The sequence below is a fragment of the Gigantopelta aegis genome, chromosome 6, assembly GCF_016097555.1.
Source record: "Gigantopelta aegis isolate Gae_Host chromosome 6, Gae_host_genome, whole genome shotgun sequence".
Lineage (NCBI taxonomy): Eukaryota > Metazoa > Mollusca > Gastropoda > Neomphalida > Peltospiridae > Gigantopelta > Gigantopelta aegis.
The window spans coordinates 46,849,398-46,874,366 of NC_054704.1; the positions used below are offsets into that span (position 1 = coordinate 46,849,398).

Consider the following 24,969-nt stretch of genomic DNA (forward strand, 5'->3'; position numbering starts at 1 on the left):
ACATATTTTCTTCCTATTATATGAAGTGCCATTCTTCAAATGTTCACTAAAGGAGAAGTATGTCGCATTCAGTTTTAGTAAACCATAGAATTCCCTTTTAGGATTACATGTAACAAACAGAAAAGATTTTTTTTTTAAAAGCGAGAGAAAGGACATCTATGGTGATGGCTTCAATCTTGTCAAACCATTGGATGAAAGACATTTCTTTTTTCAATTAGTTTACAGTGGTTACAAATAAGACAGTTGTTCAGCTATTTAAGCATGAGGCAAGTTTTATGTAGTCGGAGATCTTATGTATGCACTGTTCCACAGACGGGAAGGCACATACCACAGCCTTTAACCAGTTGTGATGCACTGGTTGGAACGAAAAAAAATCCAATCCGTTAAATGAATCCTTATGTGGTATGGCTAAAAAGATTTCTTAATGACTAGTTGTATAATAAATGAATTTTCATATTTAGAAATATCTTTCTTTCTGGTCATCCTAATACACATTGAATATACACATATTAGTACTCCCAGAATACTTGTTAAATAGTAGTTTAAGTTGTTCAAGAATTTCTGTATAAATTGTCTACTTCTAAAATAGAAAATTAATTTTTGAAAATGTCTTAACTGCTGTTCAGATGGTACAGAAATTAACCAAAAAAGGCCTCAACCTAAGGATGGAACAAAAATGAAGAAAACCCCAGTAATAAACAAAATGGTAATTACAAACAAATAAAACATTTAGCAGGTCGAACCGTTTATTACACCATACCATACACATAGAAATGCAACAAACATATTTCCTTGCTTCATGCAACACCCAATGAGCCACTGTAACAATACACAACTGTTCACACTGCACATTTACAATTAAACTCCATTTCAACTTAATATGTAGTTATTTAGAAACAATTTTGTTTAGTTATTATGTAATTTTATGTACATGTATTATATGTAAATGAGATATTACTGTTGTCACATGCTATCAGCTATGTATTGCCAGTTTTATTATTATTATCAGATACAAGACTTCACAACTGCAGTAAACAAAATAAATAAATACACCGATTGTCCTGCATATACAGATTTTTTTAAATGGATGAATTATAAAATGAGGGAAACAAAGTGGCGACACCAGAACATTTGAAACGTGATCAACAAGAAAGTCAGAAAATATATTTATAGGCAATACACACAGCAACAAAATATTAAAATTCATATTGTGCTAAATCAGTTTTTGTTTATTCAATAATGAAACATATTTTGAGATCCAGACTACATGAAATTATTCTTATCTATAACATAATAACCCTTGATTATAAATAACTACAAATTAAGCTCTCATGTGCAAACCTGTGAAATGAGATGGGGGAGAGAGAATTCAGAAAAAATTAAAATGATTATTAATTGTTGTGATTATTATAATATTCGACACCGCCTTTAGTCATTATAACATGACTTTACCCAGCAACACTATGCACTGCTTGTGACATCACCAACTACCATTATATACAGACAGAACCATGTTGTAGCCACAAACAAGCGTGTTTCTTAATGCTAGTACATGCTTAATCTTCAATGTACCTAAATTACAGATACATGCCTACTTAATACTTCTATTATGTTCTGACAAAAAACTCTACTCATGGGTGTCAAGTGTTGTACTAACCAGTTGATAACACACTGAACGCCTCTGTATCGTTTTCTCTTAAATATCCATTATTTACAATTCCAGACTAGTCTAGTTTTACACCAATATATGTCCCTCTAACAGGGTTCCCACTTTCAAGCCAAACATTCCCTGAGTTTTTATTATTCCAGAGGTTTCATTGAAAATATATTAGTCTCCAATTACTCATCTTAAAGGGCGACTTCTAGAAAACTGTAATATATAGTACAATACGGAAACACATTGTAATTTTATTACAGTTAAAAACTACAGCATATATGGCACGGTCAGGAATTTCCAACTTGTCCATCAATCTATATAAGCATCTAAAAACTTTGCAATTTCAATGCATTGATAAATTTCAAAATTTTCTGAAGCAGTGCGAACCATGCTCCCACATCCCCATATCAATGAATTTTTAAAAAAGTAATACAGCTTTTAAGTAAACCAGCAAAAATTTAGGTACAATCATTTGGATTAATCTGTTTTATATATTATGCAATCATTGTTTGCAGAAATTAATATCAATTTAGTGTACCAATTGATATTTGTAAAATAAATGCAAAGTTCATTAAACATTTAAATTATAAAATAATTTTTCCACCCAAGTCTTAAATAAAATTCATTACACAAACAATTCAACTGGAAGGTATCAGTTTCATTCACATCTTTGGAAGAATTGTGTATTATGTGAGTGGAATTTGGCAATACTTTTCTCCATGATTATCGTAAACACAGACTAAGACTTTAATTTGAGGAAAAAGTATACTTACGTGTTTTTTTTTAATTTCATTTTCTTTAATTTTATCCAAAGTACAACACACATGGTTCACACAGCTTTGAAAAGAAAAATATTCTAAGTCCGAGGCAATTTTCTTCTAATTTTGTGTATTTTCTCATATTTGTACCAAGCAGATTTGTGGACATTTGGGTTGTTTAAAAATCATGCCAAGAACTTGACCATAATTAAAATGTTTGATCTGAATTTACATACAATTACAACGGAATTGCTGATGTACTATGAGAAACAAGATGAATCTAAAATTTTCTGTGAATAATTTCTCAGTCAGTGAAATGTTATTATTGTGCTAAAGCATTACAATTATGGAAACCAGCAACTTAACAAATCTGTGTGAAACTCCTTTCTAACTAATGACAAAAATTAATTAACAATATTAACACATCTATCAATACAAACTGTCAAAACCCAACAGTAAAACTTCACAATTTTATTTGCAAGCTGTTAAAATAAAGGGTTTTTTTTCAATTAGGTTCAAATTTGTTTTGGGTTGGGTTTTTTACATCAGAGGTAATTAGAAGTTTTACATTTATATTTGACAAACACAAGGTTAGAGATCCTGTGCAAATTTGAGCATTATTAAAAACTTGCAAACAATATTTGACATTTCTCAACCTTTAACAAAAATTCTAAATGTGTTTTTTTTGTCCACCATATATGTGAACTTGATCTTTCTTTGTTTTTTTACAATTTACAGGAACAGGACTATATATATACTGCATAATAAGCACTGTTACAAACAATATTTAACAATCTCAACCTTTAAACTTTTAACTAAAATTTTAACTAGTTTTCTTTATCCATGAGCTTAGGTTTTTGGGGGTTGTTTTTTTATAATTTACAAGAACAGGACTATATTTTCTGCATAAACAAGATAACAAATCAAATTCGGCATTCATTCCCCCTCCCCCAAAGCATACATTTTCATGTTGTAGCACTTAAATTTGACTACAATTTACTACAGAATAAACATTAATTCTGCAATTGTTAAAAAACTGAATAATGCATGAATAAATAAATACATTTCAAGTATCAACATATTCAATGTCAACTCATATGCTACACAAACAACAACAGACACTTTTAAATGTACTTTGAAAATTTGCTTATATATTCATGCCTTTAAATCCCAAACCCCAAGACATCATTTTATTTTATTACTTTAGAGATCATTTCGAAAACAAGCATATCCGATACATATGTTTCAGAACTTTCAATGACAAAACATAAAAAGTTTTAAAGAAATTTATGTATCTACAGATGTCAGATATATTAGTACATGTAGTTACATAGGTCATTCACCAATTAGTTTCAAGTCCAGCCACTGGGCTTGGGATAGACATGCCTGAACCTTGAATAGGACCTGGGCAGGTAGATAAGACTACAAAGCATGACCAATTAGTCTATATTAGAACTTTACCCAACATTATTCAAGAAGAACCTTTTGCCTCATTTCTAAGTACATGTTTTGCACCAAGAAAGAAAACAAAAAATTACAAGAAAGTATATTTGTCAAATATAAATGCAATATTTAATTTTAAAACTTATTTTGATGTAAATTTTAACGTTTTTGTTATGTAATTATTTTTTTAAAGTAATTGTAATTACAGTACAATACATCACTGACTGAAATATAAAAGATTTTGTAAATATGATCCATTTTATTAATTACATATAATCACCTTTCTTATTAAATATGAAACAAGTCGAACTTCAAAAAAACAAACCAAACACTCCAACAACAAAATTTTTACTCACAAATATCACTTATTTTTTGACAGAGATCAAAAGTAAGTTATATTAATATCAATACCTAGACACATTTCTTTTATACCACAATCCATTTAAATCTTTGCAAGAAAAGATTTAAGAATTTTTTCTACAATAATCAAAACAGCTCAATCTATCCATGTAGATTTGCAAACACAAGTAAGACCGGTTTTGAACCATTGGAATTCATGACATTTAAGACACACATTTAAAAAATAAATAAATTATTAAGTAAAGATTTTAAAGACAAACTTTTATTAACATGTTTTTTTAGACTTACTTTTCAATTCATATTCGATTTTCATTTTGTATTTTTTATATAGACATCTATATTTTTATTAGTAGGGGCCTATATTTTTAACATTATTATTTTATCAGAATACCTTTTCCAGAATATATTATTTAAAATTTTATAAAAATGCTGATATTGGTAATTTTCTTCATTTTGTTAATATGTACAACCCAATTAGTATTAGCAATTCAAAACCTGTCAGTTTTAAGGCATGCAAACATATGATCTATTAGAAACAAAATATAAAATAGTACTAAAATACAATTCAAACTAACTGTTCATCTATGAATGATCAAGTACTAAATGTACTAATGACAGATTATTGTATATGTTTGAAGAACATTTATCAAAACTTTTACATGTTTTTGTTCAAATTTATTATTATTTTTGTTTAAACTTATTCCAAAACCATTTCTCAAAATGGCATAACACTGTGCTTAAACAGATGGAGCACAAAAGACCTGTAATTGTTCCGTTTTAATACGCAATCTTTCCTCAATCCTTGTTTAAACACACCTCGAAAGCAGTTTGTTAGAATCTCTTATAAAAAGCTTATAAAACTTTAGACTCCAATTTCTAATGAAGTTACATGTATACAATCTGTATGGTGTTACCATGTCATTATTAGATTCTTCAGTCTACAATGTGATAAGCATGGGACCTGGTTATATTCAGTCTTGCCTTTTGATCATCACAGTTGTATATAAAAAAACATAGACAGCAATATTATTTCTTTCGATGTTAAATATAATGCATATTTAGCATAAATGCCATTCTACAGTTTATAATGTTCTCCAGAGTTATACTTAATCAATTCAATTACAATACACAATATAATATTATGTAAAATGGTTAATATTTGTAAAATATTTGTGTCATAAAAACAAATATATGGAGGTGGGATTGTTCAAGGCACTTGTAATGAATTCAGATGGATAGTGTGTATATCTGACAGTAGAGTAATTAGTAGTTGTTAAAAATAAATTGCTTTTAGAGACTACTGTGCTTAGTGTGTATGACTATTAACTCCTCAATCCTCAACCCACTTTAGAATAATCAACATAAAAAAATTGACAATCTACTGTGAAAATAGCACACAGTGGCAGTTGTTAGCTAAATATATATTTAAATATATATGTACACATACACACACACTCATGTATATACCATTCAACACAATTAAACATGAAAAATACAATTAATGTAAAGTTAATAAATATATATTCTGTACAAATACATTAAAACTTGATGAAAAGTATAAAAAGGAAAATAGCTTAAATATTTGTGAAAAAAAAGAAGGAATCTGTTGAAAAAAGATGGCAACTTTAACAGCAGAGAAGTAACCTGATTTTTATCCCTGATTTTCAAAGGATGATAACAATGCACATATGAATGACATTATGCAACTTCATCACATTGTCCCTGCTATCATAAGCACTGAAATTCATTCAAGTTAAAAAATCCAGATGAAATAAAGTCACAATATTTATTTAGGCAAAACATTTGCCTTTCAAAACTGGCCAATCTTGCAGATTGATCTTAAAAGGTGAAGGAGCAGGGGAAAATATAATTAAAAGGAATAAAAAAAATATTAATATTGTTAATGTCCACATCAACAAATTTAACCAGTCTTCCAACAAGGACACGCCCTCTCTCTCTCTCTCGAGCATCCATTCCAAGCAAATAATTTTTTTTTTTTTTTTTTTTTAGAACTTGCATTTTACCCCATATAGTTTAAATATAACCAACCTTTTTTACTTTTAAAGTGTGTTCCAAGAATAGAAACATGATTATGAAAAGAACACGACATGATACAACTTGTAAGAGTATATGCGACTTCAGTTCATTTGGTCTAAGTAACTTGTGTATGAATAGGAGGTTATAACTATCATTCCTAATGAATCTCATGAATGGTGATGTGTGATGAAATGAAGCTAGTGCCTGGTTGATGATGGCATTCTTTCATGGATTTCCACTCGCTGTCTTGCATGCACTGTGAGAGATTCAACTTTCTCTTCCATCTCCTGAAACAAAGAAAAAACTCACAATGAAGCTACAACATATACTATAGAACAGTTGAACTGTTAAGTACCACCATACAAGAACTGTCCACCAATAATACTAGAAAGTCAACATATGTGGTGAGTTGAAGAAAATGAAGTCCATCCCAGGTTGCAATTTTAGCAATTGTCACCCAAGAAAGAGTACAATATATTGGGAGTGAAATTCTGCTATGGCAATTATTTTATTCATATATATCCATATTAATATTCGATATGTTTCCTGGCAATTAAAAATCTCGAGATGGCTAGTGATTTTTTTTTCATTTAGTATCCAATTGGCAAGTAAATATAAAGTGCTGCTTTGCACCCTGTATAAGATCAAGCATTTTTAGTATCATTAAAAACCACAACAGATGAACTTTTTCTCCAAAGCTTACAACATGCTGGTATTGTACTGCCTGACAATGAACTAAACTTATCTGCTAGATGAGTTTTTTTTTTTACTTAAGGAACTCCAGTGACTTTTTATTAGCATGATGAGCACTCGCAACTTCACTAATTTCTAAAGTATCATATCATGTCATATTCATTTAACCTTAATTTAACATTATAAGCAAAAACCAGTCAAGCAGCAACCTGCTATTGGAGTAAAAGATGCCATCTACTATAATTATGCACACTTTCTGTGGTCAAAATGTTTTTAATTATTCTTTTTAACAGAAAACTTAGAAATTGCATTACTTTAATGAGTGCCATAATTTAAGAATCATAAGAAAATTTAAAAATTTATTTTTTGAAAACTTTCTTTAAAAGAAATCCCAAATCTCACACCAAAAACCCCCTCTTCACAATTACCTTTATTAGATGTGTCTTGTCATTCTGCTTTCGATGTTTAAACACACATTGACTGAGTACACTGTGCAGCTTTTCCAATCGTCCAACAGTGTAATTGTCTGTGACCAACACAATACGCTGTAACAAATTGTGCAATCTCTGCTGGTCAACTATCAGAGGTGGTATGGGACTTTCTAAGACCTCCAAAGCTTTTTCTTGATCCTTGGTTTGGATTCGAGTTCTCGTTACACGGAATGCACAGCCTGGTCCTAAAATACACAATTCAAGGAGGGCATAATTAATCATAAATAAACAAGACCACTCAACACATTATATTTGCAGCTATATGCCAGACATATGGTTAAGGACCACACAGATATTGAGAGAGGAAACCCGCTGTCGCCACTTCATGGACTACTCTTTTCGATTAGCAGCAAGGGATCTTTTATATGCACCATCCCACATACAGGGTAGTACATACAACAGCCTTTAATATACCAGTCGTGGTGCACTGGCTGGAACGAGAAATTAAATAAAACCGATGGACATTATTACAACATAAAAATTAATCAACGTCTTCCGTTCGTAACAATTCTTGTCTTAAGTTGAAAGTCAATTGTCATCTGTAAAGAAAGTAAGATATATTCAAGGAAAGTGATCTTCAGCTTGACTTCATTTTTATTTGCTAATTTGCCAGCTTTTTAATTACTTTTTCTACATTAACACCCCACCCCCCCCCCCCCCCCCCCCTCCACCACCCTAAATCACTCTCATAAAAACACATATCCCATTTTTCCTTCCTTCAAATAGGTTTGTTTTTTTTCCGTTTAAAGGCACAATCAGGTCAAATATGAGCTCTTATGTGTCGAAAAATGCATACCCAGACCACCAACACATCCAGGACATTACATGAGGAAAATTGAAAGTATGCATGAAAATGACAAAATCCAGTGAAAGCAAATGTCTAACATATGAAATCTCTTTAGTACATAGAAAACATGTTATAAGTACCTTGTTCTTGTTCCACATTGTTGTATTCAAAAGAATTGGTATTGGTAGTTTGGTTTGGAGAAATACGATCCGATAACTGCAATACGAAAATATGGTACTAATTAAAAAATAATTAATATTTAGTGTAACATTATTTAAAAAATAAATTATCAAAAAATTAATACACCAATAATAAATTCATAGAATGATAAAACTGTCAAGTTAAAATAATATTAAAGCTAAATATGTTGACTGATGAAAGCATTAACTGTGATCTAAAAGTTTTCTTTTTAACTTCTTACACTGGACAATAACATTTAAAAACAGTGATGTTGTCCAGTTACGACAGCAAAACACAAATTGTGCCGTTTATCATTATCTACAGTATAAAATTTGGAGGCGAGACTACAGTTATAACAAATTAATGATAGAATATTTTAGCATTTCCCTCACAAATTTCTTTCATATTGGTTATGTATGCTTTTTTGTAATGTTTAAAATCAATGATAAACATCAAATGAAAAATGGATACATTGCAATAAGAATTTTTTTTTTTTTTCCCCAGGACTGCTAGAAAGTCTTCAATCAGTCAAGTGTAAATTTACAATGGAGAGGTTTAGATACAGGTTATAAGTGTAAAAGCATTTAACTTGTAATGTTTAGACTTAAACATGTAACTTCAATGGTTGTCAATATCAGATCATTGATGTTGGAGGCAGAGGGGGAGGACAGGGGGGCATTGCCCCATCAGCTCTAAAGCTGGAGGGGACAGAGTAGGCCTATGTGTTGCCCCCACCCCCAGTTTAAAGATAATCTAAATATAGAATGGAATGAATATTTCATTTTTTTATTACCAACTGTGTGTCACCTCATATTTAATAACTGGGTCTCCTGCCCCTGTGGCCCAAAATGGAATGTGTTTTGTTTAATTTTTATATATTTGTTTGTCGTGTGTGTGTGTGCATTGTTTTGTTTTTTTCAGGGGTGTGTGTTGTGTTGTGTTTTAAAAAATTATTACAGAGCATTTAAACAAATAATAATACTGGATAAATAACATAAATAAAGATAATAAAAGATAATAAAACTCAAAACTCAAACACAAATAAAATTAAATAAAAATAAAATTAAAAAGGAAATAAAACAAAGTAAAATAAAATAAATACAAAGCAACAAACAAAAAACAGAAAAAAAGAAAGAAAAAGAAAACCAAAACAAATAATATAATAAAATTACCCTAGTTCTTATATAGTAGCGCTATAAAATAATAATAATAATATTAACAATAATAAAGTAAATAAATAAATAAGTTAATTAACTAAAAAAAATCATAGTGTATGCCTATAGACCCATTTTATGAACAGATTCATATTACATGTTTACAAGGTTGCTAAGTCAATTTTAAATATAACTTTTATTCAAATTAAAGTTAAAGAGAGGATTAAACTTAGTTAAAGTTAGTTAATGAGATATTCTTCTATCAAGCAAACTGCACCATAAACAAAAACCAATGACATCATACACAATATCTTAATATTAAAAGTTACAAGTGCTACATGCAACTTTTATCTAAACTTCGCTAATATTTAATTAAAAAAAAAATGCTCCAAAACACACCAATACCTTTCCAGCTTTCTCTTTAGCATGATCGACACTATCAACAGAATCCCCATTGCTGTCCAGGGAACTTCCCACTCCGCTGTCAAGCACGAGATCGTGCATTTCCGTGGAAGGCAGTGATTTGGCCAAACCTGCTTTGGCAGCAGAATCTGGCTGGGAAGGTGTGGAGTAATGAGGTGGGGAGCTACCAGACACATTTTTAGGAATGTCTTTACCAGCCGACCCCGAATGTGGTATGAATTCGATCTCGCTGTCCGAAGAATCGTTTATGTCAACCTGGTTATTCGGAGATCGTTTCGGACTCGTGCTCATTCTCTGCTTCTTTCTTCGTTTTGTGGTGGCCCATATACACTTCTTCCTTGGTTTCGATTTGGTTTTGACTAATGTGGGACTTTGAGAGTTTTGTATTTCTTTCTTCTGGGAGCCATCGTCTGGGGAAGACTTCTCTGGACTTTTCTGTCCTCGTTTCTGATCTGACCACTGCTTCTCGACATTGTTCAGAGGCATGTTGAATTCCACGTCTAACCCACGGACACGTCGACTGCACCGTTCAGACTGAGGATGCATTCTTCTCGCTTTTGGAGTCTCGTAATTTTGCTTGTTCAAGGCCTGGTATATGGGCACTGTGTAGCAGAAGTCTGGAGCAGATTTCTCAGCATTTTCTCCTGCAAACATAAAATAACGTCCTAACGAGATGCCAGCAACATCATAAAACATTAATTGCAGATTCAAAAATATGCTTTGCTTTTATAGGATATCGAGGGATTTATCCAGGATATTTCCTACTTCTGATGGGATTGGGAGAAATAGGGCAAGTAACTCATACTTGGGATGTTTTCAGTCCAATAAATAATGCGGTACACCAGTGTTAAATTAATTTTAATTAATTAAATTTATACATGTATACTGGGGAATTTTAGTATAGGAATTGGGAATTTTCAGTGCCACTTTCCTTTGGGAAGGGGCCTATGTTTGGACCCACAGATGCCTGAATCAATCCCTTACACCTAATACTCCAACCCGCCAGACCCAATCATTTTGTTTAAATTTGGCCAAATTTTGTTTTAGAAAAAGAGTTTTAATTCTCGTATTAAGATTTCCCCATCTTCAGTAAATGCTCACGCTATATTATCTTTATTTAAACTTCAACAACGGTGATATATTCTATTAATCTATCCCTCCCAATAGTAATAATCTGTTAGTATAAAACAAATATCAATACAAGATTACAGAAAACAATTTTGATGTGCAGACAACAAGTTATACATCAAGCTGTGACACTTACCAAAATGACTATTATGATTTTTAAAATCAACTGGCAAATATTGTTTTAATTGGGTGGTATAAATAATTTCATGTAATAATTAATATGCTAAAAAATAACCAGTGTTTCTTCAATTCTTTCAAGTTTTTCACTCAGCCAGAGCTAGCCCTGGAAAGAGTATATCTACAATAAAGACAAAACACAAATAGTGCCACATAACTTCAAAAAGATAACATAACCATGTAAGAGTACATTACCTCTTCTCTTCCTTGATTCAGCAACTTCTCTACAATGCTTTTCAAATTCTGGATCCAGTTCAGTCTTTATCATAGCATGAGCTGTATCTTTTAAGGCACAGGCTCGATGGCGTATTGCACGCCCTGTAATAAATACAATTTTTTTTCTATGAATAGCATTTCAAAATTACATTTCTCTCTTTACATCACTTTTGTTAGTAATACATTCTTGACACATAGCTAACACTGTATCTGTCAAGTAGATTCAGTATTTAAAGGAAAAACAACACTAATGCAATAACTGATGTGTGGCAACATATTTATTAAATTGGTTGGTATATGGGCAATTTTAAGAATACATCAACCTCAGGGCGAAAATCCAAAACATGCTGATTGTGGCTTATTGTTATTTTGCAAAACCACAGACCCCAGATAGCTAAGCCATACTCCACATTCGAAATAGCGGCCTGTGAAAAGCAGTCCATTTTTAAACCTAGCAGGTGAAATAGAAATTCACCGGCTAAAACCACCAAAAAAGAGCAGGTCATGTTTTTAAGAAATAGCTTTTTAGATGATTATTTGATGTGGTTTTCACACTACCCCATCCCCATGCTGTCTTATTTCCATTAGGCTATATTGTATTTCAAGCTCTGGTACTGCATAATTTATACTGTTACTCTCTTAATTTAGCTACATTAACATTATCTTAGTGGAATGAAAAAATACATCATTACAAAGACTGCAACTCAAACAACTATGTTTTCTGCTAGAGGGCACGAAGTAAAACACTTAAAAATATATTTTTAGAAACATTATAGCAAATGAACTTCTGTTTAAAATTTGTCAAAGTGCATGATATGCAGTGACTAATTTCAAACCCATAATCACCTAGTTGGGGCACTTTTGATATGTTTTGTTTTTATTACATACCCTCAAATTATTTTCTGTGGAAAAGCCTGACAACATAAGTAAAAAAAAGAAATTGTCATTTAAAACCAAATCAGTGACTCAATATCAATCTATAAGACTGTATAAACAGTTTTCATTGTATTTCCACAATTCAGGCATATTTTGCCTTTTTCAGGTCTGGTGGTCCAAATGTCGCACACTTTATTTTACAATACAAAAGTTTTTTTGTTATTTTTTTTTATGCACACAAATGTTACAAAATTTGATGCCAAACTGAATTCTTGGTTTAGATCTGGTGAAGGTTGAAGGCTCCTTGACAGGAGTTGAATAAATAAATATTTTCCCCAAAACGATGGTAACAGGCATGACACCTAAGTTAACACATGACTTAAAAGTTAACAAGTGACATCGTAATAGAAGCTAAATGTCAGGCATGTTACCACAGAATTGCCCATATTAGACTTTGCTTAAAGCAGCCAACACAAATCTGAAATGACTGGTAAACATAATGATACAAGTTAAGAAGTAAGGTAGAACAGAAACCTGCTGTATCTGTGCTTGGATTGTACTCCAGGGCATTGGAACAGATGAGACCGATGTCACGGAGGAACTCCTGAGTTGAATGGTAGTGATGGAGATCAATCTTACTCATCATAGTCGACAAGTCCATTGGCTTGTGAATGATGTCATAGTAGTCTGGGGCCTGTACAGATTGTAAAGATGCATTTATGACAATGTCTCAGCTGTCAAAAAAACGTAATCATAAAGTCAACCCAGATGAGCATTACTTCAAAGAACAATATTGTAAAGGCATGTCCAAATGAATGTACTACTAATTCTGTGATCATCATTTTGTATTTGGGCTTCAGATTTCAAATCATCAACTAATTCAAATGAAAGCAGACTGTATTGCCATTGCAAGCTAAACACCAGTATCACTATGTTACGTTAATTCCATACAGACCTCACCACAAAACAAAATTAGGGGAGTGATTAATTGCTCCCCTGACTTATTATGGGAAACCATATAATATATTAACAAATTTAGCATTGGTATTTAATCCTTTTGCAGTATTGTTTTTTAAATTAACATTCTAAGGAGAGCTAAAAATCAGTCTCCATGAATTAGTGTTAGGGGAGTGATGGGGAGCCAGCAGGATAGCTCCCCTCAAACAGCAAGGTCTGGTTATATCTTAGTATTTCTGACAGTTAAAGGTAAATATTAAGAAAACCCCCAAAATGCAATGAACGTTGATTGAATACATACATCTGCAATATCAACTGGCTTTGTAAATATCCCGAACTTGCGATCTCTACCGAGCTTGTTAAGAATATCCCTGAGAAAGATTCTGAGTTCCCGAAGAGTAGCATCTTCTTGTTCACGCAACTTCTTTTTTTCCGCTTCAGTTAGCTTTCTTGGCTCAGGTGGTGGTGCTTTAGGCAACACCTCCAATAATCGTTTAGCTGAAAAACAAATCAAGAATTAAATGCAAATATGGATAATAAATGTAATCAATAATTCACTTTCTGTAACATTAGCAAAATGTTCTAGGTCAATAAATTTATTACCGTATACTTTCCAAAAGAAGAGAGTCGGCTTATACACGGAGGCAACAAATTGGTTCATAAAATTCCGATCGAAAACACTCCCGACCCCGACTTACAAATTTTGATCAGACCCTTAGAGCCTTTCACAGCTTATGTAACAATAATTTGTGCACAATATAAATAATACACCCCATCGTGCAATATTATGTAGTTTTTTGTTCGTGAATGCATTAATAGTTTGATGAATAATAATAAAAATTACTTGTTTTATTGTCATTTCAATGGTAAAAACGTGTTCCGCCATCTTTGTTTGACACCTCTGTCTATATCATTTTGTAAGCTCTTATTTGATTGGATTTTACAATTTTGTGTAAACAACAGCCATGAACCACAGAATCGTTTTTCTGTGTGGAGAGTAAAACAGGGATTAAACATGCCTTAATGAGTTTATTATTTGCTGTCCAGTGAATAATTTAATTACTTATGTGCAATGATATGTTGTTAAGCTTGAATTGTTTATTTTCCTGTTATGATTTATCGGTACTAAATTATTTTTGCACGGCATGGAAGACGTTAGCATTGTGATGACGATTACAGTGTCTGTAATAATTAAAGGGGAAAAAATACAATGAAAAAGAAAAGCACAAGTCTATCTGTTGACAGTATTATTGAAACCAATACAATGAACAACTGGACAAAAAATGACTTCGGCTTATACACGAGGCCAATGATTTTGTACTTGATATTTAGGGTTAAACTAAGAGGTCGGCTTATATAAGGCGTCGGCTAAAACACGGCAATATACGGTACTCCTCTCTACCCAACAAACCTGCCCCAAAAGAAATAACAACAAACATATAAAGCATCTAATCATGAACATAAATCAATTATACTTTCATAACACGGTCAAACTAAAGAGATGACAAAGGTTTCTATCTGACCATGTTTTATGATGTGGAAATTGTATACCCCATCCTAATATGTAAGACTATAAAAAATACTCAACAAAAATTAAGTAATGGCCAGAAGACTGGTAATTCTTTGCAAGTCTCATATTATTTTAGCAAGTTTTGATCAAAGATGACTTAAGCATGATTTCAGTATAAACAAACAAAAATCTTACACTTGGTGTTATTTTGTGTATTTATGAAAAATAAATAAATATTAGGATTCATAACATGTTGACTCCTAACATAACTTGTCATGCCACAACGTTGACGCTTTACAATGTGAGAATCTATATAGTTTTAACAATATTTAAAGAAAAATACTGAAAATATCTAGAGATATATTGAATAGGTCCTGTCTTGTATTTAATCTAAAAGCAAATAAAAAACAATTAAAGGGACACACCCTAGTTACGGCTAGTTGTTAACCATTACAGCGTTGTTTTTCGCTATTAAACCCATTTTTTCACAAATAAAATTGCACTTTACTTACCGTTTATTATTTAGAATATACATTTCCATTCACCTGAAGTGTTTTTTGGTAATCCTGGTTTTTGTAATACCACAAAATGCATTTTTCGTATTTCATAAATCGCACGCACGTCTGAGAAAAAACCGTTGAGCAGACAAAATCTAATCTATTTTTAGAGGGGATATTTCCATTTCAATGTCACAGACGTTGGTATATCACGTGACTGTTATCATTTTGGTTCGGTTTGTTTTCTCGTGCACGGTTCGCGCAATCAACATCCGATTTGTTGTTGTTCATTTGTGAGATTTTTTTTCACAGTTCGTGAACATTTTCAGTAACAAAAAAGTTCAGACAAGTAAGTGTCTCAATACAAAACGTTACAAACCCTTAAAACCAATAATTTTGCTAAGTCTTACAATATCTGGAGAGGGGATACAACCAGGACAGAACAGCTGGAACATGTCCAGGAGAGGTGAAAGAAACGCACCCCAAGTCTGTGAAATTTGTCGTGACGTAGGCATTGTTTTGCTGCGAGCGACATCTACCGGTGACATCAGAATACTAACTTTCAAAATTATTTCAAGCAATTGGGGCATGGGGATTCCCATGGTATTTATCGATATAAAACCTGCTTTTTCACTCCATTTGATAAAAACGTGATCCAAGTGTGTTACAGGTTTGTAGATTAACCAAATTATAATTTATTTTCGCTGGATGGAACTAGGGTGTGCGGCTTTAAAGTTCATCAGAAGAACCTGAACTTTTGATGTAAATACAAAAGATAGAAACATCACACTTACGTTGTTGAATCAATTGTTTTAGTTAGGGGTTTTTTGGTCCTCCATTACACATACATCAGAAACTATAACCACTGATCTAAACGAGAAACTTTAATATTAAACTTTAATGCCATTGCCGCCATCGTAAAAGTAATACTTATGTCTCGCCCTTTTACTCTGTAAAGGCAAGACACAAATGTATGAAGTTAGTTTTGAACATCCTTTTTTCCCTCAAAATGTATATTTTGTACCAAATTTCTATTAGTGGTTAAGCTTGGTGGGCTAGTGAAAATTTGTCACATACCGAATAATAAAGCTGTCTGAAAATAAAAACCAAAACACCCCATACTAACCTGCTACTTTCTTGAGACTAACTGGTTTAGCTGCCTGTACCAAAATGAGATCTTGGAAAAATTCTCTTCGCTGATCCGATGTTGGATTGACCATCTGCAGTACCTCTCCACCAAGTGCATCAAACAACATCTGCACCTATAACAGAACAGAGATGGCTAGCTTTACATATTTATTTCAGAATTTGGAACTCACGTAATGGGCTATCATTCTGATGTTGCTAGCACAAGTTTTTATTTGTTAGCTTAATTTTGCACATTTAAAAAACAAACAAAATAACAACAAATACTGCTTTACACAACTAGTTTTATTAGAATAGGGAACAGTACTATTTTGTATTCAACATAAATTACATCATTATAAAGTCTGCAAATGTGAGTTATTTTATACAACCTTTATGTAACATAACATGTGGTATTAATCCAAATAATTACATAATTATGTTTTTCAAAAAACCCAAAAACGATGTATGTTAACGTAAAAGTTTGTTTTGTTTAATGACATCACTAGAGCACACCAATTTAATAATCATCAGCTATTGGATCAGCTTAAAGAGGAAACCCACTACATTTTCCATTTATAGCAAGGCCTTGGATATACCAGTCGTGTACATTTATGTAAACCCACTAATAATAAATAATCAAGAAATAGTGTGTAAAATAACAAGAATTTTGGGACTAACCTTTACACATTTGAATAGATAGAGATTCAAGATTCATGTTACAGAAAGTGAGTATACATTTCATCTTGTTTACAACATCATGACGGAAAATGATGAAATGAACACAATACAGTCAAATCTGCTCTAGTAACCACCTGTATTAAGAAGACACCTGTGTTAAGGGGCCATTTTTATTATTCTCCCAAATCATCTAATATTGTATAAATTGACCAACCTGTATTAAGCAACCACTTACCTTAAAAGCACACGTTTTTTACACTCTCTTTATTGGCTGCTTAACATAGGTTTATCTATACATTCATAACGAAAGAGTTTTGTATTTTACGACTTGTTTATTTTTTCCCCCTCCCCACCCACCACTTTTTATTATCCCAAGAAACATAGGTGATGTTAGGGTTTGGAAGAACTGAATCATCACCGTAGATTTTTTCAGGAAATTGTTTATTTAACGACGCACTCAACATATTTTATTTACGGTTACATGGCGTCGGACATATGGTTAAAAACCACGCAGATACTGAGGGAGGAAACCCGCTGTCACCACTTCATTGGCTTCTCTTTTCTATTAGCAGCAAGGGATCTTTTATATGCACCATTCCATAGACAGGATAGCACATACCACAGCCTTTGATGCACTGTCTGGAGTGAGAAATAGCCCAATGGGCCCACCAACGTAGATTTTTTCATCTTTCACATTAACAATAATGGGGTAAAAATAATTTCTAAAACTTTTTTGCTTACCATTGACTCCAGTTCCGAATAAGGTGCCTCGCTTGTTGCAAGGATCAGCAGTGGCGATGTAGGATCCATGTCCTCTATCAGTGTGAGAAATGTTGCTCGCAGTGTTTCACCCAACACCTCCCACCACTGGTTGATGTACGGCATGTAGACAATGCTAGGAGCTGCTCTCTTGGCTTCTCTAAAGACCTGTTGTACATTCGTAAAACAAAGTATATACACATACAATTTACACATAAAGCTATACAGAATAACAATCATCAATTTGAAATATATATAAATAAAATGAAACAATATTTCTTCAAATCTGGATATCTTTAGAGATGCTAGTAAGATATAAAGAGGATTCGTCACAAGTGTTTTTTAATGTGAAAATATCAACTGAGTCTATGGTAATTGGTATTTGTCGAGGCACTGCCGAGAAATACCGATTAACGACACAAGATTGATATTTTACATATTAAAAAACACGAGTAGTGAATTCTATTTATCATATAACACTTCTAAAATAACATTTTAATTCGCCGCCATCGGTAATAAGCCGTCATCACAATTAGCACAAATTAGTTTGATGTCATGTATTTTAACTAAATCTTTGAAAACGTTACGCTCAGGTACACAGGTTGTGTTGCCTTGTAAGCAAATGACACATCCACAGCAACACATTACCTAGAGACCTTGCAAATTTGCATACCATTATTAACCTGGTTAATACACTAAAATTATCACAAGGGTTTATGACATGGATACCATGGGTAAGTTATAGGATCAATTTGTTTAACTAATGCACCCTTGAATGACAGGATTTTCTTTTTTATTTAAGAACTTAACAGAAACACATACACACACCAACCCTCCTTCAAAAGAAAGAAAACAAAGAAAGAAAAAGAAAACACACCAAAACAACAACACATGGCTATTTTATTTTTATTTAAAAACCAAAACAAACATGCCTACCTGAGCACATGATTCTTCAGGTGTTTTGGCACTAATGGCATATAGTGTTGGTAAATCCAACACATGAACCGGCAACTGTTCCAAATAATGTAATATGGCTGGACCGACGTGAGCTGTTTGGCCCATACCAGACATCCCTGAGATAAGAAGGCGCGGCCGATAGGTGGAAGGTTTGTTGTATGCATAACTAAAAAAAAAAAAAAGCAAATATCAATACTGACTTGATTAAGTGTTTATTTGTATTCACTTGCATAAATACATGAAACCATAGGTGCAAAAGGTGTAATAAAGCACATTTATCAAATAAAGTTTTGTTTAACGACACCACTAGCTATTGGATGTCAAACATTTGGTAATTTTGAGTCTTAGAAAGAAAACCTGTTACATTTTCCCATTAGTAACAAGATATCTTTTATATGCACCTACCTATAGACGGGATAGCACATACCATGGCCGTTTTGCGCTGGTAGGAACAAAAAATAGCCCAATGGGCCCAAACTGGCCGTGCATCAAGCGAGTGCTTTACCACTGGGCTATGTCCTGCCCCTTTCAACTAACAAGCACAGTTAGATTATACAAGTAATTAAGCAAAACATAATTTATTTCAATGAATAACCAATTAGTGTACATACTCGAGTATAACACCAAATAATAATAATAGTAAGAATGTCAAAATACTAATTACAAAACTGCCATATAAAGAGGCTGAAGCATCTCAAATGTAATACAGCATACATTTAAAGTTTGTTTTGTTTAATGACACCACTAGAGCACATTGATTAATTAATAATCAGCTACTGGATGTTAAACATTTGGTAATTCTGACTCAAAGTCATCAGGAGAAATCCGCTACATTTTTCCATGAGCAGCAAGGGATCTTTTATATGTACTTTTCCACAGACAGAAAAGCACATACCACGACCTTTGACCAGTTGTGGTGCACTGGTCGCAATGAGAAAAAACCCAATCAGTTGGTCCGTTCTTGTGACGCAAGCACATCATGCAAGCATTCAACTGACCGAGCTAAATCCTGCCCCAATAGCATACAGAGGCAGCAAATTGTTCACCAATATATATATTTTACCTAGAAAAATTAAGGAATGAATTTTGCATGCTGTCATCATGAGATCCACTGTTCCCTGATAATGATTTCCGGCCCCTACTTCGACAGTTTTCAAAAATGGATGGTCCACTTTCATCCTCACTGGCCATTTCTTCCAGCAGCGCGTCTCCTTCCTTAGCATGACTACTCACTGAAAAAAAAAAAGAATTGTCATATAACAAACTAATGCATTTCAGCAAGTCAAGTTACAGCAAAATACTCTTTTAGTAGCATGTACATTTTCCCGTGATTGGAGTTTTTTAATGCTGGAAAGAAGTTATTTCATCAATTTTTTTCCAGAGGTATAAAAATATGACAATATTTGATCAAATCTTTATAGATCAAGATAGGGAATAAGACAAAGGGGCGGGATGTAGTCCAGCGCTCACTCGATGCACAGTTGGTCTGGGATCGATCCCAGTCGGTGGGCCCATTGGGCTATTTCTCGTTTCAGCCAGTGCACCACGACTGGTATATCAAAGACCGTGGTATGTACTACCCTGTCTGTGGGATAGTGCATATAAAAGATCCCTCACTGTTAGCCCATGAAGTGGCGACAGCAGGTTTCCTCTCTCAATATCTGTGTGGTCCTTAACCATGTCTGACGCCATATAACCATAAATAAAATGTGTTGAGTGCGTCATTAAATAAAACATTTCTTTCTTTCTGATTTGACAAAAGTGTAATGACACTATATTCCATTCCATATTTAAAAACATAGAAACTCTAAGGCAAAAAAGTACTAACAACAAGTAGTTATTGAAAACATGCATTAAAACAAGTTTAAAAAAAAAACCTGAACAAACTATTGCTAAACCTTTTTATAAGTCATAACTTAATTATTAAAATTAGGTCAAAGGTTACCTGGGGCATCAAAGGATGCCATCTGAGCTAGAACACTTGGGAATGTATCTTGAAGAATGGACAATGACTGTTGCAGTGAATTTTTCAGCAAGGGCTGGACGATTTTTGACAATGGTCTGGCAGGCGATGTGACAGATCGCTGAGCAGTTGGAACCACCACCTGCATCCCACTGAAGAAATCTTTAGCAGACACATTGATTGAAGATACGTCAAGCTGGAGCTTTTCATTAGATGTGTAAATCTGTGGGTATCGTCTACGAAGGGCTAACAAAGCAGCCTCTGTACACAGAGCTTTGAGATCAGCACCACAATAACCTGTCAAAAAGTAACGAAAACAAACAATGATTAATCAGTAAAATTATATGAATTCTTACAATCATAACTCCACAGGCATTAACTGATACTAAATGATGTTACCTATAAAATTAGCTATATTAACATATTACCCCGCCCCCTCAAAAACAAATCTGTCATAGTGTGTTTATGTTGGTAGTAAAGTGAAACCACTTAAAACCCCACCCCCAAAACTGGAAATTTTTCACGGTCCTTTTTAAAAAATCAGTACAGAACTTAACCTCTCTAAACCAGACCATTTAATTGGTCCTGAGTGTGTCCGGTTTAAAGGGGTTTCAATGTATTTGAAACACACAAAAAAGAAGTTTTCTCCTTTGTTTTCAAGCTAATAGTATTAATGATCATTATTTGATAAATTTCACCATAGTATTTATGTGTTAATATACTTGCTCATACATGTATGATGAAATGTGGTCGATTGATTGATCATACTTATCAAAAGATATTAGTTTACTGTGGAACTGGGCAATCATTCAATCCGAAACAAAACTTCTGAATTTTACCACTCGTTCAAGAAAATGTTCCATACTGTCACATCCCTGCAAATCTTTTAAAATTCTGTAAAAATAATTAATCTGCTGCATGTGTATTTAATTACACTCACCTATACACCGATGTCCCAATTCACTTATAAATTCACTTGACAATTTTGGCTTCCAGTCCTTTGTATTGATCTGAAGAATTTGTTTTCTTGCCTGACAAAAACAACAACAAATATTTGAAGAATCACAAGAGAACATTTTCAGGAACACTCGACATATCAAAACACACTGAACAGGTTATATAAAAATCTTCAAAGTCTGTTAGAAGTTTATACATTTGAAAACCAGGTTAGGGAGAGCAGTTTATTTTTTGAAGGGGGTCAAGTCAACTATTAACTAGTATTTTTAGAAATGTAAGTTTGCCTGGCTGCGTACATGTTGAAAATATGGTACTAGCCTATATGTAACAAGGATATACCTCCAGAGTTGGAAGAGGGAAGAGAAATTCTCTATCAAATCTCCCTGGTCTTCTCAAAGCAGGGTCAATGGAATCAATCCGATTTGTTGCACCAATCACAACTATTTCACCTCTGCTGTCTAGACCGTCCATCAAGGCTAGAAGAGTGGAAACAATGGAGCTGTGGATCTGATCTTGTCTACTGGACCTCACAGGTGCAAGGCCATCAATCTCATCAAAGAATATAATTGACGGTCTCACTTGGTATGCCTATTACAAAAAAAATAAAAAAAATAATAATAATAATAATATTAATACATGTAATATAAAATATTTAGCAAGATGTTAAAATCACAAGTACAGATTATTTGCTTATTAACACTTCATCACACAATGTTTTAGAGAAAATGCAAGCTACTGCAATCCAGGATACATGTTTCCAATTTTGTTCACAAATGGCCTGATACTACATACCATAATCATTTGTTATTTCAGTCAAGAAGCACAAGTTATTACCGGAATTAATCGGGATGGACCATAGTAAAAAATCAAACATCTTCAAATAGTACTCCATTCTAAAAGCTATGATTTAACTCAAATACCTGATCAAACAACAATCTCAGCTGTCTTTCCGACTCTCCCACCCACTTGCTGAGACAATCGGCACCTTTTCGCATGAAAAAAGCAACCCTCTTTTCGCCTGTACTGCACTCATTTGCCAATGCTCTGGCCATCAATGTTTTTCCAGTTCCTGTAAAAGACATTTACTGCTTTATTATGTTACCAATTAGTAGAACAAATTTATTATGCAATTTTGATCCACAGTACATACCACAGCCTTTTATATGCCAGAAATACAGAAAACAAAAAACCCCACTGGTTAACTAAGGAAACGATATGGCAACCTCTTTGAATTCTGGCAAGAACTTTACCATTACCATTGAGCTAGATTCCACCCAGTATATGGAAAACAGCAAATTAACCAACCACTACACACAAGCCTTATAACTGCAGTATTGAGAATATTTTCTTTATTTAAGGTTACAATCTTGATGGATATATTATAATATTTAAGCATTTACAATAGATACTTTTGTTTATATTTCTTCCTGTGATGTATCTTTTGATTTATTTTGGCTGTTATCTTTAATCTATTTGACATAAAATACACATTAACCATTATAAAATTCCAAGGACAGGCTGCTTTTTGTGTAATTAATATTATTATTATTATGTATATTAAAAACTGGTGATAATACTAATGATACAGAAATGCTGCCAACAGTTAGGCCTACAGCTGGTAACAAGAACATGAGTTTATTTAAACTAAGTTGCTTTTTTTGTTGAGAAGACAAGTTTAAGATTTAGAAAATATTTCAAACCTGGTGGTCCATGAAAAAGAACCCCACGAGGTGGCGAGATCTTGAAGCGTTCAAATATTTCTGGATACATAAGTGGAAAGACAACCATCTCTTTGAGGGCTCTAATGTGCTTGAAAAGACCTCCAACACTTTCAAACGTTATCTGCAATAAACAGTGGATTACAAAAAACACTTGAAAGTACAAATACTTGGTAGATACATAAACCAGTTCTCTGTTTAACATACAGAGTATACTTTATAACTTATATCAAATATGATTTGAATCTCATTAAGTGGATGTCTACAATAACATGAAACTGTTCACTTCTCAAGATATTTATATTTCACTGAAAACATAACAACAGGTGCCACTTTCATCTATTTAGCTTTATTTTTAAAAAGTCTAAGAAAGTCTACCAATACCATCAACACAGACTATTCTAATCTATGTATCATGAAATACTGTGAAATGGGCTATCCGCAAAACCGATTTATTTATATATGGCTTGTTTTCTATGGAATCTGCACATGTGTGAATTATGACATCGGAATACTTTTGTTAAATGAACAAACTTCACAAATGAGGAAAATACAAGTACCGGTAGGCAGAAAAAATAGTTTTATACAGAAGGAATTGTATACATGACGACCATTTTTCACTGTAGCACTATATTAAACAATGTTTAATATTAAACAAACCTAAATACGCAAACGTTTTTCTATTCTGCCACAGTCATAGACATGTCTGCTTTGTAAGACCTATGTCAAAGTTCAAAATGTACTACTGGACATACATGGTATTAAAACATTTATTTAATTAAATTTTGTTTCAAAGTTTTGGGAATGACAGACAGACTGATGCTTATATTAGGGCCTCTCTCAACATTTATAGTCAGCATGACATGTACATGGCTTCTCCAGAATTTTGACATTCTTGAGAAAAGGGAAAAAAGAAAAAACAAAAACAAAAGCTAGAGAAGAAATATAGAGCAGCAGCAATGGTTGATAACATATTTTGTTAGTCTACTTTGTACATAATGATTAATTTTCCTCAAAACGTATACTGTTAATACTGATGTTCTGGACGGAACAGTTAATCTAAGGGATATCACCATAATCAAGGTTGTTTGTTTTGTTTAATGACACCACAAGAGTACATTGATTTATTAATCACTGGCTATTGGATATCAAACATCTGGTAATTTTGAGTCTTAGAGATGAAACCTGCTACATTTTTCCATTAGTAGCAAGGGATCTTTTATATGCACCATCCTAGACAGGATAGCACATACCACATCCTTTGATATACCAGTCATGGTGCACTGGCGCAACGTGAAATAGCCCGATGGGTCCACCGACAGGAATCGACCCCAAATCGACCGCGCATCATGCTAGCTAATTTACCACTGGGCTATGTCCCACCCCCAGCATAATCAAGCAAAATAAATGATACATATATATTTCATGCAATGATTTTCAAGTTAACCTGTATTTACTGGACAAA

At 33.0% G+C, this 24,969-nt stretch overlaps 1 protein-coding gene across 2 annotated transcripts in view; it reads right to left on the bottom strand.

Moving 5' to 3' along the window:
• Positions 1-728: 728 nt before the first annotated feature.
• LOC121374971 (ATPase family AAA domain-containing protein 2-like) overlaps positions 729-24,969 on the bottom strand; it is a 48,825-nt gene continuing 24,584 nt past the window's right edge. The window contains exons 10-26 of one of the 2 annotated variants that reach the window (XM_041502137.1): positions 23,487-23,628; positions 22,707-22,855; positions 22,126-22,374; positions 21,770-21,860; positions 20,812-21,126; positions 19,930-20,098; positions 18,846-19,032; positions 17,892-18,077; positions 16,471-16,606; positions 13,639-13,835; positions 12,915-13,074; positions 11,484-11,606; positions 9,966-10,627; positions 9,579-9,599; positions 8,367-8,442; positions 7,377-7,624; positions 729-6,542 (exon numbers count right to left, since the gene is read on the bottom strand). In XM_041502137.1, the coding sequence (XP_041358071.1) occupies positions 6,453-6,542; positions 7,377-7,624; positions 8,367-8,442; positions 9,579-9,599; positions 9,966-10,627; positions 11,484-11,606; positions 12,915-13,074; positions 13,639-13,835; positions 16,471-16,606; positions 17,892-18,077; positions 18,846-19,032; positions 19,930-20,098; positions 20,812-21,126; positions 21,770-21,860; positions 22,126-22,374; positions 22,707-22,855; positions 23,487-23,628 (3,201 nt within the window). In that variant the 3' untranslated portion in view covers positions 729-6,452. The remainder of the gene's footprint in view (positions 6,543-7,376; positions 7,625-8,366; positions 8,443-9,578; positions 9,600-9,965; positions 10,628-11,483; positions 11,607-12,914; positions 13,075-13,638; positions 13,836-16,470; positions 16,607-17,891; positions 18,078-18,845; positions 19,033-19,929; positions 20,099-20,811; positions 21,127-21,769; positions 21,861-22,125; positions 22,375-22,706; positions 22,856-23,486; positions 23,629-24,969) is intronic. The other variant, XM_041502138.1, reaches the window with a different exon arrangement.